This window comes from Pyrgilauda ruficollis, unplaced genomic scaffold (assembly GCF_017590135.1).
Source record: "Pyrgilauda ruficollis isolate IOZ18807 unplaced genomic scaffold, ASM1759013v1 scaffold66, whole genome shotgun sequence".
In the NCBI taxonomy this organism is placed as follows: domain Eukaryota; kingdom Metazoa; phylum Chordata; class Aves; order Passeriformes; family Passeridae; genus Pyrgilauda; species Pyrgilauda ruficollis.
Window position 1 is genome coordinate 2,691,977 of NW_024528377.1, and position 20,956 is coordinate 2,712,932.

Here is a 20,956-nt window from a genome sequence, read left to right on the forward strand (position 1 = left end):
AGCTGTGACTTTGTCCTCTGTGCAACACTGCCCTTCTAAGTCAGGCACTGCATGTGCTGAGGGAAAGATGGGCTGCGAGCTGGGGTTCTTCAGTCTTCATTGACAACTGCTCTTTCTCAGCTCCATCACAGTAAGCTCTCCTGTCACTTTAAAGCTGCATTTCTGTCGCTGCTGCTGGGACTTCCCAGGGCCATTGTTGGCTTGGTGTGTGTAACTTCACAGACCACACCAGTCTCCCTCTGATAAATGGGGCCAATTGTTCAGAACCCTGATAATGATTACACTGTGCAGCATTACACAGACTTTCCTTGCCTACAGTTTGGTGATGCTTTCAGATCATGATAGGCAAGAGCCTTGGCCCAATATTTCTGTATAATGTGGAAGTGAGAAATAGCTGAAATTTTAAGAGTGTGTCTTGTCTCCAGCTCATGTTGTGTACTCAGGTGTTGTGCTGGGGTAGCCTCAGAAGCACACCATCACTGTTAGATGTTGATATGAACGGAGCTTGAACTCCCAGTCTCTGGAAGTTCCCCATGCCTGTTTTCCAGCAAGAGACTGATATTTTTTTGCAACTTATTCTCACGTGAGCTCTGTGGGTTTGGAACTGTTGAGTCTTTGGCCTGACTCTCACTTTCACTGGAGTCCTTTACACAGTAAAGGCATCCTGCTACAGGGATCTTAAAATGAAAGTAGATGACATTTAATAGCTTAAATGAGAAACAGGTCCCCTAAAAGAAAAAGTGAGATTGGTCTTCCCTAAGTTGTTGAGTGCTGACCTTGAAAAAACCCTTACAGTCTCTGCAGGCAGACTGGAATCTGGAGAACAGATAACCCAAACTTCAAGAGATTACCTGAGGCAGGGTTTTTTTTCTGCTCATCTTTTTAGGAGAAAATTCTTTTCCATTACACTTGGTACCCACATGTCTGTCTTGAAGCACTATTTATTTGTCACTGAACTTCGGAACTGCTGGTATAGTATTCTCACCCTTCTTTAGGATTTTTTAAATTGGCTAGTTTTAATGATTTGTATTTAACATATATTTTGGTTATGTGAACATGTTAAAGACTCTGTTTGTATTTTGAATATTGGGAGGGGTTTTTTTTTTTTTTTATGTGGGAGGCAATGTTTAAATATGCTTTGAGAAGGGGAGGCAAGAAAAGCTGTCATCCATCAACTGGCATTAAGTCCAACTTTGAAAGTTTGATACAAACTAAATCTGACTGTTAGTGCAGATATGATACAAATTAGCTGTGACTTTATGATACCAGCTGTTTCTCTGACAGGGTAAAAGGGCACATAACTAGAATAGCATCTTTTGTTGAAAGCAGTGTTTCCCTTTGTTAAATGTGGGAGCCTCAGGCAAAGAAATCGTAGTCCGTAGTTATGTGACATGTGCAGCCTGCAACATGTTCATGGAGCTCGGGGGGCTTTTTACTGATGTTTCTCAAAGCCTGGGTTATCATAAGTGTTCTATTTTTGCTAGTTTTATCACTGAGACACAAATCTCTGTCATGTTTTCCCCTTGTGTTAAAAGTGAGGATAATCTAAGTGCTGTTTTCCTTACACGTACAAAGAAAATCCCGAACGGCAAAACCTGAGGAAAGTCTACAAATCTCAATGTAAAATTTAATTGGAATAGTTATTTTTATTAATTGTTCTCTTTTTTTTTTTTTTTTTTCTTATCAGAATTTTCAGGGCTTCTTATTCCATAAAAGGTCTATGTAGTCTCTAAAAAAAGTAAAATAGTTATTTTTATAAATTGTTATATAATTTTTTTTCTTATCAGAATTTTCAGGGCTTCTTATTCCATAAAAGGTCTATGTAGTCTCTAAAAAAAGTAACAATGAGCACTGGCTGAGATGTCACTGTACATCTGTGTCCCTGCTGTATCTCTGACATTTACACCACACTGACCAGGGCTAACTCAGGCCACAGAAATTTGGCTGTAGCATGTCAATAAACAGAAACAATGGGATTTATGAAGAAATCAAATTAATCTTACTTCTGCCACCGAACTAAGAGCCAGCAATTTTTCAACATGTATTACTACAGGTACCAGGCATACTCCATTTGAATCAGTCAGGGAAGGGGCAATATTAACAATGGAGTTATGTTATTAGTACACAAATACTTAACCAGGAGTACTAAAAGGAGTAACACTGAGGCTAGAACTGCCCAGAGAAGCAAAATTTAGGTTGAGTATCTTTCACACTTTCTTAGCCACTGTGAGAGATGGTAGAGCAAACAAGCCCACCTCCTACTGAAGATGCAGAAAATAAAAAATACATGTATGTAGAATTGCAGCAGGCACGTGAGTGAAAGGGCAGACTTAAGTGTATTGAAAAATATTCACTTCTACTTGTAAACTTCTTAGAGTAAATTTTAAAGATAAATACATTTCAAAAGAAAAGTTGAGGATGTAATAGCTGTTGAGTTTTCATGCATTGCTGGTGATAATATGAAGCATAAAATAGAAAATTCCAAGCACTACTAAACAGGACTTGGCCATTTCTATTGCAAACATCCAATTTCACTGTCTAACATCTGTTTCTGAAATTATGTGAAGTATTTATTTAAAATGTCTTACCATGATAGTCTAAGTGACAAGAGAACATCTTGTTTTCATGAGTGTGTAGAGTGGTATGTCAACAAACAAAGGTCCATACATGACATTTGAAGAACAAAACCCAACCACAAGGAGTTCCACATTCTGTCTTGATTTTTTTTGTTGATGTAAGAGTCCTCTTAGCCAGCTTTCTCCTTATGTTATATCCTTGCAAACCTGGAGCATCTCCAAGGAGAGCTTAATGTATCCCTTCCATCCATGCAAGGAGGCTGAGTATGGGAGCCCAGGGCTGGCTGTAGAAGCAGCCAAAGTGAAAATGTGTGTGAGATGATAGAGAAATGTGTTAATCACAAATGTCAAGAAACAGCCAGGAGGAAAAATGACATGGAGAGCTTAAACAGGTAGCATTTTAGCAAGAAAATTGTGTGCTATCAAGTGTGTGATAGCTGCAGAAGCCACCATCCGAGTAGATTTTTATGGCCATGATGTAAGATATGAGCAGGGATGCTAGCCTTCAAATCCCAGAATTTAATTTAATCTTTTTATCATCTGAAAATGCATTCCTTTTAATGAAAACAACTTTTCCCCTTCATTTTGAGTTCTAAACTATCGAGTTGTATTGTTCTGAGCTTCAAGTTGCCATATTCCTCCCCAAGATGCTGACATTCAGTGGTGAAATAATAAATAATATTGGCTCTTTTGGGTGTTTTGGAGAGGGAAGACAACATTTTGTACTCAGGTGTGCCTCCCATCCTCTGGGATGAGGAATTTGGGCAGTGATTGGGTTGCAGTGAAGTACTTGGGTGACATTTCAGCAGCACAGGGAGGCCTAGGTCTTCTGGAGAAGCTTCTTTATCCACATGGCAGGTAGGTTATTCCTAAAGTTGAGTTACTCTGGGATTTATGGTTGATGATAAGGAAAATCCCTTTATTTTAAGTTCCCGCTGTCTTGAAGATGCTGATCATGCAAAATGACTCAGCTGTGTGTGTTTCATTTTGTTACCCCTCTGGCTGGTGCACTGCTACCCTCATGTTCATTTGTGTCTCAACTTGATTAATTTGTGAGGGTCAGCAAATCTTTATTTGTTATGGTTATTTAGAATCTGATATTTCCCTTTGGAGGGAGAAAAAACTCTATTCTGTAGGAGTAAAATGGGCAAAATTTGACCTTGAAAGTGAGTAAACATTTAAGGATTTGCTCCTGCCAGTCAGTGACATGCTGAACATTAGGTTCATTCTTATATATCTGTATTGATCTTACAGGTTCTTTTCTTTTCCCCCCATTTTTCTCTTTCTTTCCATATCTTCCTTTCAATTTACTTTCATCTTTTAATTTCTTCCACCCAGCCCAAAGCAAAAATCTCTAAGCAATGGTCTTGTTCAAAGCATGGAAGCTGGCTCCAAAACCAACCTTGCTTCACTTTTAAAACCTTGCTTGAGGGAGCCAGAATCCCTTTACTTAAATGATTTAATTTTCAAGCAGTATGAATCATGCAGCAACTGCACAAACCCTGGCTAGAATATATTGTACATATGTTTGTTCTTTAGGCAGTAAGGAGAGAATACAGAACTGGAGGTCATTTGAGTTACAACTGCTCTGGGGGAATTTTTTTTTTTTTCTGAAACATTCCTTCTAACAAATGCAGTTTAAATGGGTTTGTTTATATGGCGTGGAATTGGAAAGGCCCAAACTAACCAGGCTTTACACAATGTGGCCTTCTTCCAAATTAATCTAAAATATTTTAATCCCTCTGGAGTTTCTTTATCCTCTGCATCTGTGCTATAGTGGAGACACATTTTTAACATTTCTTTGAGGAAAATTACCTTTTTTCCCCTCCAACTGTACTCAGCAAGGTCAATGGAGCACTGTTATATGCTATTTAAACATCTGAGATTCATCATATATCTGCACAACAGAAAGAATCATCATAAAAGGTCTAATGAATCCCGACTGCTAGCCAAGAGAGGGAGTCCCCTTACGGATACTGGGGATTAGAAACAAAGAATTCATGCAAAACACAGCTTTTTACACTTCAGCTCTTGCAATTAATAACCAAACTACCCCTCAAGAAGGGAGCAGGGAATGTTTGTGACCCCCAGAACAATTCTGGCAGATCACACCCTGCTGGAGCCAAATGCTGAAGTGATTCCGTGGGCCAGGATGTTCTGTGGGGCTGGCTGGAAGCAAAGGGGTTCACTCCCCTTGTGGGGCCAGCCTGGAGGGGCTTCTTGCCCTGGGAAAGGAGATGCTCCAAGCCATGGCAAGCTCCAGTGCTGGCTATCTCAGCCCCTGCCTGTGTGCCTGTACTTGGTTTTCAGCCCTTCTTGGTTTTCTTGTTCAGTAGCAAGTTTATGGGGCTGAGCTTGGTTTTACTACCCAAGAATTGAAATACTGAGGGAGGCCTGAAAATTTCAGTTTTTGTACGATTGGCACTGCTTCTCCTTCAGTTGCCTGTAGTTCCAGTCGGCCTGAAACGGCCACAGGGAGCAGATGCAGCTTGGATCTTTTGGGATGTTTTATCTGGAAAACTTTAATATGGGCATTTTTATCTGAAATAATATTATTTAGCTTTTTTTTTTTTTTTTTCTTTGTAGATGAAACCAGGGCTGGTTTAATATTTGAGTTTGTTCTAGACTCATTGATCTTCTGAATCCTGCTGGATCAGGAAGCTGAAATTGTCATAATTGAAATGGTGACAACACAAAGCAACACTCCGTTTTTAGAAGGCTTCAAACCCTGTTTTATTATAGCATGCATGCTTTTTATACATTCTTACAAAACTCAGGAGTTTACACTTTACTCATTGGTCAAGAAAGACAAACAAAATGCTTATTGGAATAGACACTTGCAGGTTTTTCTTATTTATCCTTTTTCCTTTCTTGGTTTCTCTGTCAACGACATTGGTAGGAAATTCTTTTAGGGGCAAACATGGATCCTCTAATCAAACTTCCCTCTGGCTCACAGAAGTTGCTGTAAAACCTCTTCCACATCAGATAACTTTAAGATTGAACCTCTGAGGGGAAAATGAAATGCTGAAGACCTCTGTTCTGTGATGATCTAGGGTTTTACCACAGCTGGTTTTATTTCTCATCACTGAAGTGCTGCAGGGACTGCCGAGAAATGAGCTCCTCTGCCAACCTAGGGACAGGCTGGTGGCTTTATTCTTAATCCTGGTGGACTGTGCCTTTCTGAGCTATAAATGTGTAGGGAACAGCACTGCTCTCCTGCACAGGGGGCTGCAGAATGTGCCTTGTGGGATGGCACACTGGGACAGCGATGGTCCCAGTGAAATCGTCACCCCAGACTGCCCCTGCTTTCAAATGAAGAATCACACCTACCCCAAACACATTTCCCCCATCTTTTTATATAGTCAGAGGTATTTTGGGACCATTGCAAGCCATACAGTAATGGAATAAATTCCAAGTGCAGCAGGAGACCACATTGGAGGGAAAACTCATTATGTGCCAAGGGCATTTCTTTGACTTTTTCTACCGGTACTGGAAAATATCCCCTAAATAATACATCTGGATGTGGAGGAGAAGAGAGGGAAAAGATGAAAACCAATCCTTTAAATTCAGTAGGAGCCTATTTAATGGCTTGTTTAATCTGCCAGCTGGCACAGCATTGACTTCTTGCTGCACATACTTTAAGAAGACCTATGTAGTTCTTGGAAGTGAGTTTATATTAAGTTGTAGAAACTCAAATATGGATAAATTGGCAAGGCTGCTTTCTGGTACTTAACAGAAATCAAGAAACTGCTTAGTCATCTCCAAAGATATTCCTGTCTCTTTTTAATATAAATACCAAAACAATATGGACTTAAGGCAGTAGCAAAGATAGTAAAAATTCAGATCTGTTCCCTGGGTGTGCCCTCTTTGAAATATGTGCACATCCTTTAAACTTGGAAATCACATGTATTTCCTGTACAACACCTCGCTTTGGCAGTGTTTTTCTAATATTTTTTGAGACACTATTTTCTTTGAAGTAACATTATGAGTTTGCACATTATGAATTTGTGTCTTCTGCAGCATTCCCTGGCTAAGAGAACTGGTCCTATCTCTATGTGGATTTTATTTGAGGTGCCTTGCAAATGATATCACCTAATAGGTTCATTTATTTTACATGACTCTAAGTGTTGATGCATTTGGATTTTAATTGGCTTTGTGTGAAGGTAGATGGGTGCAACTGAGAGCAAACTTGATGTGCAGTGTGATGTACATTTACATGTATTATATTAAATGTATAATTACATTTACACTTTCTATTCCTGAAAAGCTAGGCTGCACCAAGATGCGTGTCTTCTGTTTTCAATTACTTTCAGTAGTGGAAAAGCAAGAGAGAAAGGATTTAACTAGAGAGCAACCTGTCTTTTATGTTTAAGAGACACCTTTAATGGGATCTGAAGTGACACTTGTCAGCATTTACAAGTTGTAAAGGTTTTATTTGGTTCAAGTAAGCATTGAAAAATCTGGCTGTTTATTTATGATTTTCAAATATGGATTTTATTTTCTTTGTTCTCCTTAAGGGTGCAAACTAATTTTTTTGTGGGTGTTGTGTGCTCTGTGTCACACCCTGAGCTGGGTGGAACTACATGGCACAAGGAAGGCTGGAGGAGAGCCCACAGTGGATTGTAAGAGTACTCCAAGTTTGCAAGCTTTATCATCTGTGACTTTGGTTTGATTCTTCTTGTCAACATCCAGCTGCACTGTGGCTGTGAGAAAGGGGCTTCATGTGCCTTTGGTGCCCAGAACTTATACTGTGAGCAGTCATGTGTGCTCTGTGTCACACTCTGAGCTGGGTGGAACTACATGGCACAAGGAAGGCTGGAGGAGAGCCCACAGGGGTTTTGGAAACTTAGGCAAGAGGATTTAGGGAATGGTATTAGGTAACATTTAGTACAGAAATTACTGTTTTCCCCCCACCTATTTCTTTGATACATTTTTTTATTTTTTTTTATTTTTTTTTATTTTTATTTTTTTTTTTTGCCTCTGGACCACACAGATATGAGGCACTGTTCTTAAATAAATGAAAGAATCTGAAAATGTATTTGCTTTATGCAGTGCTCAAGTGTAACTTTCTTTCATCACATTAATACAAAGCATGTTTGTGTGTCTGTGTGCCAGACACTGCCAGGTCTCACCTGTCTTTATTTGTCTCTGAGCCAGCCAAGGCTGTTGGGTCTTCTGGTTTGGTGACATTGTTTGTTTCCTTGTTTTCAGCTAAACTCAGCCTATATTGGAGGTGTATGATGCAGATATACATCTTTCAGGGATATACATCTATTTTGTGATACCCTGTTTGCATGGTCATGTTGAAAGGCTTTGTGTTTGTGCTGCCCTGCTTTACCTCTTTAAAGCCAGGACTGACCTCCTGCTTCAACTTTCAGCCAAAATGACATGGAATTGCTGCTCAGTAGAGATAAATTAACAGACCTACTTGGCAGGAAACAATCTGGGTTTCATTTTTCAAGATGCCCAGAAGTGTGAGCTGGAAAAGCCCAGCAGAAATTTCTGCACCTGGATGCATGCCAGGTGCAATTCCAGAGATTTCCATGATATACTGCTATGGAATAACTGGCCTTTCAGCTGCTATGAGTCTATAATGGTGACATGTGTTGTGTGTGGAATTCCACAGGTTTCCATGATGTTCTGCCATGGAATAACTGGTCTTTCAGCTGCAGTGTGTCTATCATGGTGACATGTGTTTTTTGGTCTAAGTATAAAGATATTGGGATGGAAGGTGAGTTGAAGTTTAGAAGCAACTGGCAACACCTTGAAAATTTATCATTCATTTCTTCCAAGGAACTGGTTGAATTCAAAATATTCGGTGTCTCTTAGGGGAAAACTAGTTAAGCACCATCAAACCAAAGAACCTTGGTTGTGGTTTTTCTAGTCATATTTATTTTTTCTTTAACAATGCAGGGATGATGTCTAAAAGCTAGTATTGTTGCTTGGTGTTGGCTCAGTAGAGCAAGCAACAGAGACTCCCTCAACTCTCATTAGAGTTGATCCTCGAGCTGCATGTTTTAGCACAAAAAGAAAAAGGGTTGAAAACACAAAAGTGAAGCCACAGTAAGCTGGCTGCATTGTATCTTCATATTATTTTCTATTACTGTTTTATGACTGACTATGTAGCTTAATGTATCACGATTTTCTTTTCTGAAACACGTTCCAGAAAACATGTGGAGTCTGAAGCCTGGCTGAGTGAATATTGCTGTTGGAACCTCACTTTAAGATTTGCTCAAACATTTCATTATTTTTAATGGCATTGCCTCAGCCTTTTAATTCAAGACCTGAGAGATAGAGAGAAAGTGTGCAAATAGAATGCTGAAACATTTGTAGAACCTGCTTGGAAACAAATGCATTCAGAAAATATGTTGGTGAAGCTTCTCCACAGCTGGGCAGCTGCTTATTTTGGTCATACAAAACAATTCCTCTCTAGGCCTGGGAATCAAGGACACCTCACTGTGTCAGGCCCCAAGAAATGAAAACAAAAGTGAGTTGAAAGCAGGCAGCAAATTTGGGATAAATGGCTTCATTACTTCACTGAAGCTGTAATTGGAAGATTAACCCCCAATATGCAAATGGACCAAATTTATAAAAGTATGAAAACCTGTGAACTGTCATCCATTTTCAAGTGTAGCCCCTGGGTGGGCTTAAGTTCTTCAATAAATAGAACTGCTTTTTATTCCCTTAATTTTGTCTGGCCTCTGTTTGTAGGTAGTCCTGAAAAGGCATCAACCCAAGGAGTGAACTCTGGCAGGAACAAAGTTCTATTCAAAGCTCCCTGTCAATATTTTCATGGGGCTCTGTAGCAGTGGGAGCTGTCACAGGGCCTGGCACCTTCCAGAACATTTGTGGTGTACACTTTGGTAGCTTGTGCTGGAGGCAGCGTTGGTGAAACCTGTTCAGCACCTACTGCATTTCAGGGTCTGGACCATGGCCTGGTCCTGTGGGTCACCAGCAGCTTGCAAAGTACCAGCTGGGAATCTCTATTTTGTGTAATCACTGCAGATTTTTGCTCAGGATGCCACAGAGGTGTTCACTAATCTATTCATCAGGTTTGCAAATGCCCCACCAACATATATGAGCTTTTTTCGCTCCTGTGGAAGATGAGATGGAAAATGTACTTAATATCAAAAGCAGATATTTTAGCAGATGGGGAGGGTTTGATTTCCTTGTTAAAATTCTTTGTATTTCACTGCCTTCTCATGAAATCAGTTGTTTGGAAATACTCAGGTAGCTGTAAGTGAAATGCTCAAAGAACTGAAACAGGGACCTTGAGAAAACACCAAAGTTTGATTTTCTTATGCTAAGGTTGGTTTGCCATTGATGAATTGCCCTTGGAAGTCCTAAGAAGCATGGTCAGATGAAACAAGGAACAGCTACATTGGAATGAAACTGTGTTCATGTGACCTCGTATATTTATTTTGCCTCAAATCCCAAATGAGCTATTCTGTTTGGGAAGGAATAAAGCTGCTTGATAGGGGTTTGTGGGTATGTGTGTATATATGTATATGTACAAGAGTTTATTTTCTGCAGTCAACATGAATGCTTGGCCAAATTTACAGAAACAATTGCAGATGTGGTTTTGCATGAAAGGAACATTGAAAATGAATTTATGGAGCCTTACTTTTGGTAATATATGATTCCAGTGATATCTAACATTTTGGATTAAAGAAGGAGCGTGCATGAGGTGTGACAAAGGAGAAATCAATCCTTTGAACTCTACCTTTTGATTTCAATGAAGTCATGCCTGTTTCTAGAAGACCTGAGTGGCACTGAATGCTTCTAAAGCAGAATTAATAGGGGAGCAATGAAAATAATTTCCAAATGTTTTCTGACAGATTTTAATAAAAAACACATTTATTTGTTTTGACTGAAGATAGATTAAGGAACTCTAATTCTCCCAGATATTACAGTAGAATGCCTGTCATACCTGCATTTCATGGGTGCCAGACTAAACAAGTCACATTTAGACAATGAGTGTTGCTGGCTTTTAGCTTCAAAAGGGGCAATGAAGAGGTTATGTTTTCACTTCTGAGGTGGAGGAGGTAGAAAGAAAGGGCAATGGTAGTCTTAGGGATACATGTCATGGCATTTAGCCAGCTAATGTGAAATATCCTTTATGCTTCTCACTGACCAGTCCTTTGCTGACATTTGGGAGGTCCATGCTTTGACACCAGGGCTTTGAGCCACCTGAGGTGGCTCAGGGAATGGAAATTTTCCCATTTCCACAAATGGAAAAATGGGACACTTGGATTAATAAGGCGCAGGTCACAAAGCTGCATGTAGTCTTGGTTTAAATCAAAATTTAATGAGAAATTTGATGATTTTGGTGGTAGTATTAAGAAAAATATGAAGGGCAATGACAGCAGTAACTTTCTGGGATTTCTGTCACCACCTGATGCTGCAGTGAGGATAGGTCAGATGTTTAAAATCAAATGTTTAATTGCAAGCACATGGGTGTCATGGTTTGGCATAAGAGACATTTAGGAAAGTGATGCAAAGCTGTGCGTCCCTTCCCTAAATGTCTCTCATGTCAAATCATGGCAGTGGGAAACGTTTGTGTAGCTGGACTTGGAAGGGTCCTGAAATTTCTACCAGATCCTGCAAATTGGGATGGGCCTGTGCTGGTAGCCCACTTTGTTCACCAGCCTGAGAGGCTTGTTGTGCTCAGAAAGGGAGGGGACACACCTGAGCCACAGGGTGTAGAGGTCTTGAGATACGATGGGAAATTCAGCAGATTTCTCTTGCTACGAAGAAACTTAGGCCAAATCCCCTTGCCTCCCTTCAGGTGAATGAGGAAATTGGGAAATTGGCTGTTGTACTAAGAGGGAAGTAAGATGGAATATGCTTGTGTGATGCAGTCACCAGGCATGGCCAGCACAGAGCCTTGTGCTGATGCCTTGTGAGAGCTGCCCTAGAGCAGAGGCTGGATGGAATTACAGAATAAAGCAGGGATTTATTCAAAGGATCTCCTCAATGGATCCTCCTTGGGCAGCACAAGAGCCCAGCCAGGGCTGCACCCAAGATGAACCCAAATGGTCCCAAAATGCATGAGTGCTCACGGGGTCTCTCACTTTTATAAGTCCTGCTCCATGTGCAGATTGGAGTTGAAGCTGAAAAGATGCTGAGGGTCTTGTTTTGAAGTGGAAACAACCAAATGGTAAGTGGTGGACCTTTTCACACTCTAAGAGTAGCCCATGTTCCAGTAATTTGCACATAGGTGTGGATGCCAGGGGAATAGAACTGGTCAAATAATTTCAGACATCCACATTTACTCAATAAATATATATTTATATTTATGCTTCTTTAAAATTTATTGGTGTCTTCTCGGTTAATTAGATGAAAAACATACCTGGAAATAATTTGGAATAAATAAATAAATTGACATATAAAAATATTTTCCATTTTAATTTGAACCCCCAAACTTTTATATTTAAAATAAAACTAGGGAATTTTTCTTTTTGAGGTTGAATGGAACATTGCTTTCGAAACAGTTTCCTTGGGACAGTTTTCCTCTTTTCACAAAATGAAACTTTTTTTGGTTTGACACCAGCTTATTAAAAATAAGTGTTACAGGAAAATAAATATGCAATCCAAGAGTAGAAAAATGAAATGTCTTTGCATACTTTGGAAGGTCATGCAGAGAGACATTTTCCCAAGTGGCTTTGAAGGCAGGCCCTGGAGGGGGAGCTGAGTGGAGTGTTACATTTTGTCCCAGGAAGTTTTTTCTCATGAATAATTTTAATCTTAAAAAAGAAGCATTAAAATGTGCACGCTCGAAAAAAATGGCTTGTAGAAAACACTTCTAATATTTGATACCTACATCAGTAAGTAAAGCAATTTTTGAGTCTTCTGAGAATCTTAGATTTTATACCATGTATAAAAAATGTGTATTATATTATGTATTGCATATTTTTGTGGAAATGGGAAGAATTTTTAGGTGTTATTGTCAAGTGGTTCTCAGAGGTGAAAGACATCTTGTCATTTCTGGGGAGACACAGCACTGAATAGTTGACTTCAAGTGAACCTTCTGTCTGGTGACTCCTTTTCTTGCACTAATATGGCTTTGCTAGCTAAAGGTCAAACTGTTAACCTGACCTCCGTTTCCCAAGTGGCTTCCTCATTTTTGAAAGAGAGGTTTGGCTTAAAAGCTTTCTGAATGTCATGTAGTGGCTGTGCCTCAGTCCTTTGAGACACTACCCTGGGATAAACCCTTGACATCCTCCCAAGACATCCATCCATCTGATCTTCATTGCATGTCAGAAAAGTATCCTGAGGATGGGGAAAATTTGCTGCATCAGGGAGCTCTTTATCACTGCTGGGCAATCTCCCCAGTGCTCCTGGGAAGGAAAAGAGGGGAGGAAGAACAGAAATAGTTCTGGCTTGTTGTTGTTATCCTCCTCAGGCTTCCTCAGTGAGGAAGAGCTCGAGGTTTTGGAGATGAGAGGTGGTGCTGAGGACCATGTGGAGGGTGGGCTGGGATATGTGGAGAGGGCATGGGGGTAATGCTGGTGCACAGAGCCTCGAGCCGCCCAGAAGGAAAGAGTGTGCCTTGGGAGATGCAGAGAGGGATGTGCCTGGCTGGATAGGAGGTGATGAAGGTGCACATAAATCAGATATCAAAGCACGTCTGCTTTGGGGAGGCAAAGCAGGAAAAAGCTTTGGGATTCTTGTTTCTAGCATGTGAGCTGTCATCCTAACAGCCAGCTCTTTGTTTAAATCCCTGATGGTGACTGTGCTCCACAAAGTGCTGCTGCCTGGTAAAGTCTTAATTCCTGAGGACACTGTCATTGCACAGAAACCCAGTGTGCTGCTTTGATCCTGTTCTGTAGTGTGCCATTCCTCCTTTGATCCTTGTCTCCCAGCCAGGGGCATCCACATCAGCCCTACAATTCACAGTCTTCCAGTAAAGAAACTGGGGCCAGATTTAACTGCACATGTGGGCTGAGATGGAAACACTTCTTAGGAGAAAATGGCAAATTTGTCTTTTTGGGTTCTTCTAGGGGTACCTGGTGCTAAGAGTAAACATAAGATTGGCAAAAAATCTTTTTACAACTCGTTTTTTTAGATGCATGATCTAACTGAATTTAAAAAAAGGTAAGCAGCAGCAATTGTAGTGTCTCTATCAGATTTGCAAAATTAATCTTTCCCTTGAATCTCCAGAAAACAACCCCAGACAAATGCAAGGAAAATCACGTCAACAACATCAAAAATTTAAATCCCCCAATCTGGGAACAAATCAAAAAGAAAAATACCCCCAGGGAAAGTAAACTAATAAAATAACCTCCACAAAACCTTGGCCCTCAGCAGTGTTTTAATCCAAAAAAGGGGGAAGAAAAAGCCACAAATTCCCCGAAGCCATGCAAGGCTTTGCTGGTGCCAGTGATTTTACGGGGAGGGCACTCGGGAACATAAATAAATAAATAAAGCCACCAGACAAACACAGATCTGCAAACAGAGCACTTCAAATAATGCCCAAACGCACCTTGGCTTGGTTTGCCTCCAGCCGCCAGCAGCTCCCGAGCCACCTTTGGAAGTTTTTTAGCGCGGCGGATTTCCCCGCGGAGTGACGGGCTGGGAAAACGCGGATTTTGGGGGGGACGTGGGGGGTGGAAATGCTGCGAGTGCAGCGCCGGGGCTGGGATTGCAGAGGAAGCTGAGGCCTCCAGCCCTGCACAGGAAGCAATCTTAGAGCAGGCCTTAAATGCCAGATTCCAGGCAGAGTTTAACTAACCACTGACAGCTCTGTAAACAAAGCAGGGACAAAAAGAGAACAGCTTTCCCTTTTCTGGTAGTCATTTTTGGTTTGGGGGCTGCAGGGGAATTCTGTAATAGTCGGCTTGATGGGATATAAACCGAGGCTGGAAAGGCTTTGTATATGAAGAACTGTAAAGGGGAAAATACTTCATGGACTAAATCATAAAGAAGAAGGTAGGGCACGGGCAAAACGCGCGGATTCAGCTACAAAAAAAGTATTGCTGCTCTTCGTTCTTTGAGCAGGTTTTCTTACACAGTTTGACTTCCCCTGGGTGGTATTTAAAAGCAGCGGCTTATTTTTCTTGTTTCTCTTTTTGTTCTCTTTTTTCTTTCCCCCCTCTTTTCTCTTTTCTTTTTCTTTCTTCTCTCATTTTCTCTTCACTTCTTTTTCTCTGCTTTTCTGAAGGTGGGGGTGGGAACAGCCGGACGGGGACTAACTTTTGCAGAACTTTTAATTATCTGTGCAGCTAAAGAAAATAAGAACTCTCTTGTGCAGTGCTTTTGTTGCTTGCGGTGAAAAATTGGAAGCTGAAAGTTAAAAATCCTGCTGAATTGTTGCTTTTGTTAGTGGAAAAGACCTGTGACGTTACAAATAGCTAGTCTGTGGCTAGCAGATGTATACAGTCCTTACTTGAAGCATGTTGATTTAATTTTAACTAGGAAACTAAACGCAGGCATGGGCTATGTTTATCCTACAAGACATTTCATTAATCTTGTTTATCTCAACAATACTGAGGAAGTTGAGTTTTTTGATGGAGAAAGAAAATAGTTACAGCGAAGCTAAGACAGCAAAACAAAACTAAATGGACTCAGTTGGTTAGATGCATCCCTTGTGTTTTCACTCTCATCTAAGTGATCATCTCCCTTTTAGATTTGGATCTTCCCAGAGCTTGGAACACTTAAGCACCCACCATGGATGACTTTGAACGCCGCAGAGAGCTCAGGAGGCAAAAGCGTGAGGAAATGCGCCTGGAAGCAGAGAGGTGAGTTACTGCATCTGGAAAATGGTGCTGGTGCCTGGCCTTTGAGTAGCAGTGGCTATGAGAATTTCTGCCTTATGTTCCAAAGAGTCCTCGTGCTAAAGATGTGCCAAAAACCAGTTTTAGCTAATGTTGTGGGGTGTGTATTGTCTAATTTCCTTAAACTGCTGTAAATGTCTGGCTCCTAGTTATTTTGCTACATGGATAAATGTAAACAGTGAAGGTGGTGGAATACGGCCACGTGAAATCACAGAAAGGAAAGCTCATCCTCAGATGTACAGAAGGGATTGTGTTTGCCAGATATTTCTATATCAGATATTATAAAGATAAAGTTATAAGATTGTTAAGAAAGATTGTTATAAGATAAAGTTATCAGATGTGTTATAAGATAAAGTTATAAGATATAAGTTGAAAGGTGGGATACACTTGGTATACGTAGTATAGCTTATGTGTGAATTGTCTGCCCTTACTGGGCAGTTGCTGTTGTGTTTGTATTGCCTGTTGCTTTTTATTCATTTACAGTCACTTTATGTGGGCAGCAAGAGCAGCATTTGCTGTCAGTTGTCACAGATTTACTTTGGTGAAATGAGAGCAGAATTTGATGTGGTTATGATGATGTCAATTTATGAAAGAAATACCATGAAAATACTGGCAATGACATTTCATTAACTAAACCCATTTCACACCTGTACAGTTCTGTTTGCTTTAATGAAATTTCATGATTTACACTGGTCTAAGCAGGGAGAAAGGTTCCATTTATTTTTGAAATGCCTTCAGTGATAAAAAGATTTGATTTAGCTTATTAATGCTGCACTGATTTAAAAAAATAAAAGCTAGGTTTAAGTATGTTTTGTTCTCATTTATGTACTTAATTCTGAATAGAGACTTCATTTTCATTTCTTCTTCTTTGAGCAAAGCTGTTAAAGGAAAGAGACCTTGGAGTTTGTTGGGAATAGAGGCCTTGGGTGCTCTGTGGAGGATGTTAGGGGCTGTAGTTTGGGAGTTTCTGTAGAAAAATGCCACTTGACTTCTCTTCGAAGACCTCCAGGCTCTTGTTGAGGATTCAGAGGCTGTGGGGTGACCTGGCCATCAGCCATGTGGTGTGGCTGGTTTGGGCAGGCAGGGACAGCCCCAGGGGTTGGGGACAGTGGGCTCTGCCCTTGCCATCACCGGAGCTGAAATCCAGGATGCCATGTGTAAAAAAGAAAGCTGAAATCTGAGGTGAAATCCAGGGTGCCATGTCATGTCTTGCCAACGAGAATTGGCTTTTCCATGTCTGGTGTGGTGCTTTCATGGAGGAGGGTAGCTTGGTGGCAGCCAGGCTGGAGGATCATGTCCTGCCAATGAGAATTGGCTTTTCCATGTCTGGGGTGCTTTGTTGGGGTCTGGTGTGGTGCTTTCATGGAGGAGGGTAGCTTGGTGGCAGCCAGGCTGGAGGAGAAGGGCTTGGGCCTGCATCCCTTTTTCTCCCTAATCACTGCAGATGTGCTCCATGCCCTTTCCCACACAGTTGAAGGCTTTCAACAATAAATTACTGTATGCTAAATCTTGCTGTCCTCCCTTTGCTGCTGCCAGCTTCAAGCATTCAAGCACAATGAGTCAGAGCCCTTAAAAGTCACAAGGCTTCTTTAAAAATCTCAGGATCTTAAAAATAATTTAGTCTGGCCTTTTTATTTTTGGTTTGCTTTAACAATAACAGAGCCTGATTCTCAAGTTGGGATGTGACTCTGGGAGCTGGGACCTCCCAAATCCTGCCCCAGTGAGGGAAAAGTGGGGCAGGAGATGAGGTGAGCATCTGCAGGGCTCACTCAGAGGGAAGGGCAGCAGCACTGGGGCTGTTATTAACAAATGAATATGTGATGCTGCATTGGTTTTGGCAAATTCAGATTTTTGGGGATTTGGGGATCATCTTTGCCTTTAATAATATGACCACAACATGTTCACGTGTCATAAGCTGCAGGAATCTGCTTGCCATGCTTGCCTCTGAACACTTCCAGGTGTTTTGTGATGTGGGTTGTGCAGTCCTAAAGCGCAGCATGGAGGTTGGAAATGTTCCTTCACAAGTTCTGGGCAGAGGCCATTTCCCCAGCCCTCCATCAGTGGGCTGTGGCCTTGCTGTGGGGAATCCAGCACTGGTTGAAGGCATTTCTGCTGGGAGATGGAGAGCTGGATATCTGTGTAGGCTGTAACATGCTTGCCAGGTCTCCCATGTGCTGTTTAGTGTTTGAGCGCAGCAGTAAAGCCAGAAATGCCAGCAGCCATGCTATCAGCAGTGCTGTAACTCAGCATTTTGCCCTTTCCTGGGACAAACATCCATTGGAAGCCTGTTTTTCTAGCTGGATGCTGTGCCCAAGAAAGACTGAGGGGTGAAAATGTAGCAGCATGGACTCCTGCACCACATGCCCATGTGGCTTGGTGTTATCATGCCTTCATCAGACCCTGAGGCTCTGTTAGGAGTGGTGAGGACACGGGAGCTCTCAGATTCCCAAGTGTCTGTGATGCTGGAGCCACTGATGTCCAGCAATTCAATCTTTGCAGAAGCTCAGTGTAAGCTCAGTCCTTGAGGTCTGGTGTTAGGCTTTGTGTTTTGGGGTTTTTTTTCCATTAGGAATCTGTTGGAAATGATACTTTGTTGTGCTGTGTAGCCCTGCCATTTTGGGTTCATATGCTTAGGATTGACCCTGAGGACTCATTTTGTCTCTTGAAGACCAACATTGCATTTCACCCCTGGTACATGCTGTGGCTAGCAGTTCGTGCAGAGGCAAAAACTGACACCGACTCAAAAACAAAGTGGTTTTTCTTTGCATTTTAAATTCTTATAATTTCAAGGTACTCCAGACATCCAGACATTCTGGATTCCCCACACAGGCTCACTGTGCCCACCCAGAAACGTTGTCCAGCCAGATTTTTTTTTTTTATACTATTTATATTTGTCTGGGTCTCTGGAGGCCTATCAATGTGTTTGGAGCAGCACTGCAGACCTGTCTAGGGGGCATGTTTCCAACAGCAGCCATATGGGACTCTGTCCAGCTTTCTCCCAGGCTGTCAGATTTATTGCATGTGCTCAGCCTGGCGGGGACCCAGCAGCTCAGGTACCCCAGGAGGGAAGGAGACTTTTCAGGCACAGCCTGGGAAGCCCAGGACTAAGTATGGCAGTGTTAACTTGTGCCCATCTGGCAGCATTCTGTATCTGATTTGTACTGGTCAGGTGTGAGGTCAGGAAAAAAAAAAGGAAAAAAGGAAAACCTCCAGCTGTTGGGCTGATGGGATGTGCTACATCTTTAATTGCTCTGTGGCAAAGCTGAGGCTTTGTCCTGCTGCCCAGGGGCAGAGGGACTGCTGTGCCTGGGTTTTATAAAGCCCTGAGGTACCAGCCTGCAGCCAGTGGGAAGATTTGCACCGATTTCAGTGGCCTTTGGATGAAGCCCTACCTGAGTTATTCCAGCCAGCTGATTTATGGGGCAGTGGCAGCCCTCCAGCTGTTGGGCTGATGGGATGTGCTACATCTTTAATTGCTCTGTGGCAAAGCTGAGGCTTTGTCCTGCTGCCCAGGGGCAGAGGGACTGCTGTGCCTGGGTTTTATAAAGCCCTGAGGTACCAGCCAGTGGGAAGATTTGCACTGATTTCAGTGGCCTTTGGATGAAGTCCTACCTGAGTTATTCCAGCCAGCTGATTTATGGGGCAGTGGCAGCCCTGAAGGAGCTGGGTGAAGGCTTTGCCTTCCCAGCCCCAGGGTGCATTCAGTGCTGGAGTGTCAGGGCTGTCACAGAAGTGAGCTGCACGTAACTGACAGGAAGAATCCCATGTGGAATTGGAGCACAGGGGACTGGCTTCTTGCAGCAAGGGAAAAAAACAAATACCTCCTGCTGCTTTGTGCCTCTTCCTAGGCAGTAAAAGATGTTCTCTTGAACAAAACCATCGGGTTTTGTCATTTTGATGTTGTAACTGATGCTGGAAGAATTTAGCCTGGAGCTGGGTAGAGTCTGTGTGTGTCTGCAGGGGTGGTGCTTTCTGAGAATCTTGCTGGTCCACTTCAGCCTGCAGCAGCTGCACTGAAAAATTGAGGTGAAATTCTTCTTGTAATGACAATGGACCTAATTCCTTGACTTCAGCATAACTGAGAGCAAAAAAGCCCCTTGAACTCTCTAAAGAATATTTCTCAGGTTAATCTATCCAGCACTTAAGCCTCAATTTTACAACTGGCTGACTTGCTATTGTGCCAGCAATGAATTTTCACTTCTAAGTTGTGGCTGTTGTTTTGTTTGTATCTGCTTTTTATTTGTTTGTTTTTCTTTTTAAAAAATTATACTAGGAAGCTGATCCAATCTGCTCACTTGTCACATCATCACCATCACTGCAGACTTCAGGAAGGTCTTAGGCTCATTGTCAGGCTGGCCTCCATTTAGCTGAAGCTTAACTTTGAATCTGAACCAGAGTTTTGCTCTGTGTCGTGCTCTTCCCTAAGGGACTGCAGATCATATTGCGAGGAAGGAGAGATGTTGGTCACCCTGTTGTGAAAATATGGCAAAAAGAAGGGGTTAACTAGATCAATTAGATATTACTAAATTCACCCTTAAAAAGGTTATGTGAGTGGGACATAGAGGAAAACACTGTCACAAAGCTGTATGTTTCCTGATAGCATTAATTTCTAAAGGCAGTGGCTAAAGAGGAGGCTAAAAATCTCCTGGGTTAGTAAATTGCTTAATGCAACTTCTGCTGAAACAAGACACATGGTTAATCCCAATTTGGTACAACTGAAAAAGAAGTCAAGTGAATTTCAGTTCAGATCCATGATGGTGTGTAGAGAACCAGAAAGACATTTCACATGCTTTTTGCTGTTCCAGTTGAGCCTCTTTAGCTCTGGTAGCACACAAAGGACTGATTCACCAAGTTAAGAAGGTCAAACCAGCAGGGTACATCATTGCAGGACAATGAGAAGCACGTTTCTTATCTTCTGGAGAGGTTAACACTGGACACATTTGTGTCCATAGCATCTTAATGCTTCTGGAGAGCAAGGAAGTGTCATCCTTGCCAGCCACAGAAAGTGAAAAATGTCCTTCTCCTGTCCAGGACAGTGAGGGTAAGCGTGTGTCTGTGTCAGATCAATGTGAATGACCACAAATAACTTTTGAAGCTGTTTTTCATTCCTGCAGTGGATTAGCCCTGGTACGGGGTATACATTAGTGAGAAATGTTAAACAGTTCAGAGTTTAGGAATTACACAAAAATAGTTCCTTTCTGGTTTCCCTTTTCTTGAAATACTAAGAGTTGCCCATTTCTTGTTCTCAAGCATCTGGTTATGTTTTTATGAAGAGTTTTCAGAGATTATGCTTCAATTCTGGTTTGTGTTGAGAAAAGGAGAATATGATCTTAATACAAGTTTTCAATGAGTGCATGTTTGAACATAAGAGAAGCTGGCTGCATGTGTGTTCCATGGCATTTCCCAGTGTTCATGCTTTATTTCAGAATTGAATTTCCCCACTAGTTAAGCCTCTGTCCTCCTAAGGGCTGTGCTCCTGTCTATTCCAAGCCTCTTTTGCTACTAGAAAGAACCCTACAGTGGTTTTATCTCTCCATGAACTTTATGTATCCTGAAGTTGCAAATATTTTGGGGATTTCTGTTTGTCTTTCTGTAAAATACTCA

The 20,956-nt window shown here is 41.6% G+C and overlaps 1 protein-coding gene across 6 annotated transcripts in view; it reads left to right on the forward strand.

The window, feature by feature from the left end:
• Positions 1 to 20,956, forward strand: part of CALD1 (caldesmon 1) — a 171,555-nt gene that overhangs the window by 73,386 nt on the left and 77,213 nt on the right. For 5 of the 6 annotated variants that reach the window (XM_041484372.1, XM_041484370.1, XM_041484374.1 and 2 more), the window contains one exon: positions 15,205 to 15,316. In XM_041484372.1, coding sequence (XP_041340306.1) covers positions 15,246 to 15,316 — 71 coding nt within the window. In that variant the 5' untranslated portion in view covers positions 15,205 to 15,245. Of the gene's footprint in view, positions 1 to 14,287; positions 14,508 to 15,204; positions 15,317 to 20,956 lie in introns of those variants that run through there. The other variant, XM_041484371.1, reaches the window with a different exon arrangement.